Source organism: Arvicanthis niloticus, chromosome 10 (genome assembly GCF_011762505.2).
Source record: "Arvicanthis niloticus isolate mArvNil1 chromosome 10, mArvNil1.pat.X, whole genome shotgun sequence".
NCBI lineage: Eukaryota > Metazoa > Chordata > Mammalia > Rodentia > Muridae > Arvicanthis > Arvicanthis niloticus.
This window is the reverse complement of record NC_047667.1, coordinates 21634112-21642561: the sequence shown is the minus strand read 5'-3', so window position 1 is coordinate 21642561 and position 8450 is coordinate 21634112. Positions and strand designations below refer to the sequence as shown.

Here is an 8450-nt window from a genome sequence, read left to right as displayed (position 1 = left end):
GGAGGACAGGGAGGGCAGAAAACCTATTAACACTTAAGACTGTCTATCCACTGACTCAGATGTCACTGCTAATAACCCTCCCAACACAGAGCCATACAGAGCAATCTGTCCTATGCATGTTTTAGGAAACCCAAGGAACGGAAGAGCCGGGACAGCTATGGGGCAATTTCTACATGTGAGAAATTTTACATAAAATAACCAAGGATTAGGCTGCCATACAGTTCCTGTGAATTATTATTTTTATTGAACAAAAAAATAAAGTTTCCCAAAATAAAAGGCTGCAATTAGTACATTCTGGTCCATACACACTGTTCAGAGAGGTGGAGTGGGGGTGAGTGGCACACACACTGCGAAGCACAGCAGAAAAACAAGCTTGGAAGACAGAACTCTCCCTAGGAACAGAAGCAAAGCCCGCAGTGGCTCTCCTGAGCACCTAGTATCAAGGAAACCTGAGTACAAGGGTGGATGCTGCTCTGAACTACCAGGAAGTTGCATCCTCCAAGCCTCCAAGCCAGCTCTGGCTCAGAGTCCTCTCTTGCCACTTGACTATCAGAGGCACAAGACACATACAAGCTAGCTCAGCTTCCTGGGCAACCAGCCTCCCAGGAGGAAGGCATGTATTATAAGCTACTGAGGTTCCTCTTGCCATCAGTCCCTCCCAGGACCCTGCAGATGGCAATGCTCACCAACACACCGCCAACCACTCCAGCGGCAAGCCCTATGCCCAAGGCTGATGTCACTTTCTTTTGCCACACTGGGAGGTGAGGCTTAGACTCGTTGTCGAGATTAACTTCCCAGCCCTCCTGTACCAACTTCTGATTCTCAGTAAGGGACTGTTGGAAATTTAGGTTTACCAACTTTGGAGGAAGGACCCTTAGCCCAAAATAGAGCCTCTTGACAAGTTTCAAGTTTTTTAGCAGCTGCACGTCACATCGATACGTCCCAGAGTTATACTCATAGGCTGGTTTAAATCGTAGAAAGGGGGAGTTGGCTCGGAAGGGTTTAAAAATCTCATCATTAGTAGAGATGATGCCCTGAGCAAGCTTCCAGGTGAAGCGGAAAGCTTCCTCCCCTTTCTTCAGGATGTCTGGGCTGAGACAGCTCAGCTCAAATTCCTTCCCATCGACAATGGTGAAATGGAGCATTCCACAGATCCAGTTGGTCAGGCACTCCAAACGCTGGGATTTGCAGTTCCTCCTCACTCCATCAGGGCCCACCTCACAGTCTGTCTCTTCCTTGTAGCCAAGGCCACATGTAACACTGCATGCTGTGGCATTGACAATGACTCTCCCCACAGCTTGTTGTAGTTTCTCAGGGATGTCCAACGGTTCAGGTGCCGTCAATACCAAAGGCAGGTATGTTATCAATACCAAGCCTCCAAGGATAAAAACGGTGGCCCCAGTCTTCATGCCTCAGTAAGTATTTTACCAGCAGGCATCCAGATTAATGTTCTATCATACTGGAACAGATCCTCCAGCCTGGAATAGCCCTGAGCATTGAGAGATTATACTGTATAGCTGTCAGCAAAACAGACACATACACAGATGTGTACAGAAGCTTGGTCCATATTCTCAGGTGAGGCCACAGGCAGAAAGACTTTTACAATACTGTCGTTTGACTCTCTAAGCTTGCTTGCTTAAGCCTGCCAGGGGCATCTTCCTGGATGAAATTCTTGTCACTTCCTAATGAACTTAAACCCACAGGCTTGAGAAGGGAAAAAAAAAGGAAAAGACCTCAGAAGCTGAAGTGAATTTCCATGTTACCCCAACTCTTTCCCACCCTTCCAAACTGTGGGAGATTTTCAAAGTCCCATATTAAATCTGATCAAATTACAAAAGCCAGTCTTATGAAAGGGGTGAGGCAAGGTTGGGTTAGGATATTAATTTGAATATCTTGAATAATTTACTATGAATATACCTAAACCACATCTATTAAAAAGATAATTCTGGCTGGGCGTGGCGGCGCACGGGTACTGAGGAGGCAGAGGCAGGAGGATCTCTGTGAATTCAAGGCCAGCTTGGTCTACAGAGTGAGTTCCAGGACAACCAGGGCTGTTACACAGAGAAACCCTGTCTTAAAAAAACAAAAAAGGTAACTCTGGACTGGAGTCACCTGACTCCCTAAATTCCCATCTTTCCCCTTGTCCATTTCAGGGAGGCCACTTTGAACACTGCGCCTGAAAACCCCTTTCCCAGTGTTAACTACCTTCCTTTGTACAGACGTTCAAAGGAATGGAAAGCAAGTCATAGTGACAACAGCCTGGAAGAGGCAGGACTGCTGGCAAATTCAAGGCCAGCCTGGGCTAAACAGGCTAACTCTGAGAAAAGAAAAAGCTTTAGTGGATGTGGCAGAACACTTGCCGAGCATTTGTGAAGCTCGGGTTTGACCCCCATCACCTCACACACTGGGCATGTAGCACAGCCCTTTCCCCAGCACTCACAAAGATCACAAGTTCCAGGTCACCTTCAGCTACACACACAGTGTGAGACCAGCCCGAGTTAGAGACTCTAAAGGGTACTGAGTGAGAATTTAGTCCAACACATCCTTTCAAAGGAGCAAGTGAGGGTGCAGAGGCAGAGGTAGCCCACCCTGTTCCAGGTACTCCCCTCTAAGTGAATCAGGACCTGGCTACTGAGGATAAATGATGCTCCCTGACTCTAGTCTGTTCTAGAGCAGCACAGAGGGGCTCATTGTTGGCATCAATGAAGGTTGCTATGAAACAGCTATGATGCTGAAGATGGGTTCTTAGTGACAGAACAGATTAGTAAGCAGACAGATGTGGTAATCATTAAAACCACTCATTCTCTGAGCCATCTTAGTCTTTAAGAGATAGTGACTATTCTGTATTGGTGTTAAAGTTTCTTCATCAGAGAACAGGACTAACAAGGAAGAACTTAACTACATTTAGACTAACACGGATCTTTGGAAGGCTAGAACCTCTAGAGTGCACTACTGTACCCTCCCAGAATGCCTAGCACTGTGGCCGCTTCAAAACTTACATGGAGTTAGAGAGGATGGAGAGGAATTCCTATGCGACTGTTTTCGTTAACATCGACTTTTGACTCAAATCATTTATTTCTAGTTTGTACAACAGAAGAACTCCAAAACTGCCTGACCTTTCCAGATCCAAATGACCACAGGAAAGATCTAAAAGCCACACATCTTTTCTATTGTACAAACACAAAGTGGCTGCTGAGTTCTACAAGCAGGCAGTGTTTACAAACAAACATGTATACTTGTGGTTTAATAAACATCCAATTTTATTTACAAAGCATTAAAGCTTTAGCAAGAAATACCCAAGGCTAAGTCTCATCTTGTACAAAACTACAGAACATTTTAAGAAACAAAACAGAGAGAGGCAGGGAAGATGACAGCAAGGAAGAAGAGAATATACATATATTACAGAAATCAAAAATCTGAGCTGAAAGTGGACGGAAGGTTCTAGAAGCTGACGAAAAGATTTCAAAAGCATAAATAATTATTAGGAGCTGCTGCCAGATACAATCCAGCAGGGTTTGAGCTGATTTACTCAGTAGCTCGTTAATGACAATGCATTAGCATCCAGATGGAGGAAATCAAGCCACTTCACACAGGGAAGGCAGAAACCCCTGTATCAGTTTGCACACCATTTCGATGTGCTGTACAGACATGACATGGAGATAATGTCTACAAATAAAAACATGTCCTGTGAGCCACTTACCAATCACAACCATTGGTCTCACTCACACTTGAGGAAGCAGCACCAGAATGACACTGGAGACTTCCTGCCTGTCCCCTGTCACCTCTACCCCACAGTACAATGTAATCAACGGGTTTGGCTGTCTGAAGGAGCCTCCGCCAACTGATAGAGATTTCACAATTAGCATAGTATTCAAACCTCCTTTCAGTGCTGAGAGAGTAAGACCCAGGGCAAGCCAGAGCTATTGCCAGAGGCATCACTAACCCTTTGCACACTTGGCTTCCTGACTTTGGATTTTCAGAAAATTTCAAACACTTATTGTACAAAGCCATTCAATTTGCTATTTTTATTAAAAGAACAGCAAATGCAGAAAGAGCCAGAGTGAGAAAGAGAAGGGTAAAAAGCTAAGCAACCTTTCACAGAAAGGAAGTGAGTGAAAAGACAGTAAAAGGGACGTGGCTCCAGGAAAGGACACACTATGGCTGCCGGGGACAGGTTCTCCACAGGCAATGATTTAATGAACAAACCTGATCTTTGATTTGAAGTGGGCTGCTGTTGCTTTGATTTTGGGGGTCTCAGGTCAGTCCCTGCACAGTGCCCCATACCCATAAAAAACGCGCCTTGTGGAGAAACACACCTTGCTTTGTTTCTAATTCTGGAAGTCAACACAGGTAAAGTAATATACAAACTACTGATGATTCTTAGCTGGAGATGGATAAAACTAATCATATCCCAAAACCATGATTATTCAAACAGATCTGATGCCGGAAAACATGCAATGCAAGGGAAACCCCTGATTCTCTAGAGCCCAGATACCTGAGCAAAGGTTCTGGTAAGACAGAGTGATATGGGCCTTCTCTCTTCCTTCCTTTCCTGCCCAACCTTTATACACAATATAGAAATACAGGAAGCATCCAGGAGGGGAAAGTTATGAATGAAAGAAACAGAAAATGCATCAGTTTTCCTAGGTACTGGTAGCAAATTTTCAGAAAAGAACGAGTCACTCGAGGACATGCATTGAGGATGGAAGGCGAACAGGAGATGGGAAATGACATGTCCAAAGGTGTGACTTCAACAGTTAGGTGAACAAAACACGGGCATTCTTCACCAGCAACACAACCTCGTGTAAAGTTGAAGTGGGTCAAATCTCCTGGCATCTTCACGCACCCTCGTTCCTGAGAGCCTATTTGGACTTATGCTTGAAAGGGAAGGCAGGGATGTGTGCTCTTCTTCCATAATTCTCTTCTTCATTCAAACATAAAATCCACTCCTTGACCTCCTAGGTGGGAGGCAGAGGCCTTTGTTTTCAACTAAAGCCAATCTTAGATGATTGGCCACACTGTCCAAAGGCTACCTGACGACAAAGTGAGAAGAACCAAGAGTTTCACGGTCTTCATAGCAGTTCTGAGATTGCTCCTCCTGCTAAAGAGATTAGACACCAAAAGATTTCCTTTAGCATTTCAGGCAGGCATACATAGGCTAAGGATGTCTTCCTTTGAAGAAATATGCATAACCCAACTCCCAATCACTCTTCACCGAAACAACCACCCATCTGTACTCCAAATCCCTACCCAACACTGTTTCAACACTGTCCCAATGTGTTCCAAAGAGTGTACATAGATGCACTTCTACACAGTTGCTGAGGTGATAACCAGGCTCTCTGGCGATTGCAATAGTTTTACAACGTAAGGGTACTGAGCCCTTCAGTCACATGTTAGACCAATCAGTCACTAAGATTAACAGTGAAGAAGACATCCTTTGTTCAAGCCCCACTGTTCCTTAAGTGACAGTCTCATCCTTATTATCTTAGAGCCCCAGATGAGGTATGATGCTGACGAGAGCTACTATGTGTGTTTCCATGCACCAAGAACTGGTAAGTGAACAAAATCCTGAATAGTAAGATCAAACAGCCACTTCCCTGATGACTCCATAGAAGCTGTTCAACTTCTGAGGGACATCTTTAAATGAGCTGCTGTGAAATATTAACTAAGAAGTATAAAAAGAGAACAAGATGAAGAAAAGCCTCCTGGATATAACTTAAATGAGGGGTTACACAATGCTTGGAGTTGTAAAATAGTGAAAAGTAATTGCATAAGTAATAAAAGAAAGGTGTTCATTTACAAAGTTGCTCTGAATATTATTTTTTAAATGAAGTTCTAATATATAAATGAAAACTGACCATAAAAGCAGTCACACTTGCTGAGGACAGATGAAAATTAAGACAAGATACAAGCTTTCTACTGAATTCTATATTATTAAAAGTAAAACTTTATAATTTCAAAAGATATGTTTGTATTTGGCACTTGTTTTTCAAATCTCCTTCAATATACAATACAAAGAATTTCCTGAGTTGATTTAAAACTTAAGATAACAGAATACAGTCTACTAAATTCAGTTCATTTACTTCTTTCACTGCCTGCTTCTGTAAGTACCCTGACCAACTGAGTTTTCAGGTTACAAATCAGCACAGCATTGGCAATGGAACCATTAATCATGACGGAAACAAGTGGTCGAGTTACAAGTTGACACCTTTAATAGGTACTCAGACAAGTAATAAGTACCTTCTACTGTTCAAAATAGTTCACAGTCCTCTATCACCCCACTCTTAAGAAAGACAGCATGCATAGTTACACAGAGAGGCTTACTGAGGCATTTGGCGGCAAACTAAAATCAGAGCAAGCAATACTATTAGCAAGGAAATAAATAAGAAAACTGCTCTACAAGGCCTGCAGCATCTGGCTCATATAAACGATACTTAGCTGCATCATACAGGAAATCTCCAGCAACACAATAGTAAAAAAAATTCAGCTTGCGATTCAGTTATTTTTGATCTATTTCAGTAGAGCCTAATTCAGGATGGCCAAAGAGAACATTCAGACATGATTTCCAAACCTTCATTGGTCAACTAGGAGGATCATAGAGAATAAGACAGAATATCCAACTAGGTATCAAGTCTTAGTAGAATCCATAAATTAGTCTTTGGAGAGTAATTATTTCTAAAAAAGAGAGGAGGAAGGACAAATGAGCAGTTAACTCACTACCTGCATTTCTAATCAGGGTTGTGGCAATCGATTAGATGGGTCTAACTCCAGAAGGCAGTGATAGTTGCTCCAAGGTAGGGCAATCTGCACAATGTCCATTTCTCTAAGCAGCAGCTCTTCTGCTCACTTTGGCCTTTGACACCTTCAACAGATCCAGTTATACATCAAGCCACTAGTGTCTATCATAAGGGGCGGGGTAAAATATATTTGTGACAAACCAGTCTTTGTGGCATTGTGCTGGGAAGGAACCTTAAGTCTTGGGTAACAAGGAAAATGGAGCTTGTTAAGGTAACAGAAACAGAGATTAGACAACAGTGCCAGCAGGCCTGTCCCTAGAGAGTCCCCAACTCAGGGTTACTCTTATCAGGCTTCCATGAGAGGTATCCTCCTGAGTGCTGGTCCTCCTATGCAACTGCACATTAACAAGCTACGTGACATCAAAGTCTGGAGTCAGTGGCCCTAGACTCCAGATTGACAGTGGTCTATTTGCCTTCCAATTTCCCCCTGATCCTTAGTCTGCTGTAACATACAACAGATAATGGCAGTTTTTTGTTAGAGTCATTAAGGTTTGCAAAATGTATTCTGTAGTAATTGGCCACTTGCACATATTAATAAATAGCTGTCATTTATCCGGCTGGAACATAACACAGCTTACCCCTACAATTCTGTCTTCAAAATTTTGACACTAATGCAAAAACTATCCAGTCAAATGGAACTCACACCTTTGATCCCAACACTCAGGAGGCAGAGGCAGGTGGATCTCCATGAGTTTGAGGCCAGCCTGACCTATAAAGTGAGTTCCAAGGCAGTGAGAGCTACAAAGAGAAACTCTGCCCTGACTGCCTCCCACCTCCCCCACCCCAAAAGAAGGGGGGCACAGAAATGAACCTTTAACACAATCCTCAGAGCAGACTGTTTTGTTTCTGCAGTGCAGAGAGTAGAACCTATGGCCTTGCACATGCTAGGCCAGTTCTAACACTGACCTACACCCAACACTGTGGGCTACTTTTCAAAGAGATCTCTGTTACAGGCATTCTGGATGAGTTTTATTTTTTAATATCTGGTGGAAAACAATTGCTTTTTTGTTTGTTTGTTTTTTGTTTTTGTTTTTTTGAGGCAGGGTTTCTCTGTGTAACCCTGGCTGTTCTGGAACTCACTCTATAAACCAGGCTGGCCTCGAACTCAGAAATCGCCTGCCTCTGCCTCCCAAGTGCTGGGATTAAAGGCATGCACCACCACTGCCCGGCTAACAATTGCTATATGCTATCTTTTATTGAAAATATCTGAAGTACCAAATAACATGGGTTACTTGTAAAACTATCAGCTTCCTTAGCGGCACCTGGGCCATAGCAGCTCCAGGTTGCTCAAGAACGTCCAAAACCATCATGCTACTGAATGAAGAAGCCCTTGCCTCAACCAAAGAACCCCACACAGGAGATATGATGGCTTACTCTGAAAGCAGTGTTTCTAGAATTATGTAAAACTCACAAACAAATCTGTAGCCTCACAAAGTTCCAAATGGTACTAACCTGTCAGTAGAGCCACAGACAACCCTCTGAAGGTCTTGGAACCATGCCTCAAGCTTCCAGCTGAGGTCTTGCTAAAGGTTGTGCTCCTTAGCACTGTGGTATTTAGTCTATTCTGGAGATTTCCATTCAGGAAAAGATCAATGAACCAAGGCCGGAATAGGAGAACACAGGAAGGACACAGAGTTGCATGGAGAAGCACAC

At 43.3% G+C, this 8450-nt stretch overlaps 2 protein-coding genes across 10 annotated transcripts in view; both read right to left on the bottom strand.

Moving 5' to 3' along the window:
- Positions 1 to 221: 221 nt before the first annotated feature.
- Positions 222 to 3090, bottom strand: Tmem81 (transmembrane protein 81). The gene has a single exon (XM_034513333.2). The coding sequence runs from the start codon at positions 1407 to 1409 to the stop codon at positions 621 to 623; it is 789 nt and encodes a 262-aa protein (XP_034369224.1). The 5' UTR covers positions 1410 to 3090; the 3' UTR covers positions 222 to 620.
- Positions 3091 to 3236: 146 nt separating this feature from the next.
- Rbbp5 (RB binding protein 5, histone lysine methyltransferase complex subunit) overlaps positions 3237 to 8450 on the bottom strand; it is a 28324-nt gene continuing 23110 nt past the window's right edge. For 4 of the 9 annotated variants that reach the window (XM_034513182.2, XM_034513184.2, XM_034513185.2 and 1 more), the window contains exon 14: positions 3237 to 5101. In XM_034513182.2, coding sequence (XP_034369073.1) covers positions 5073 to 5101 — 29 coding nt within the window. In that variant the 3' untranslated portion in view covers positions 3237 to 5072. The other 5 variants (XM_076941154.1, XM_076941156.1, XM_076941155.1 and 2 more) reach the window with 2 other exon arrangements.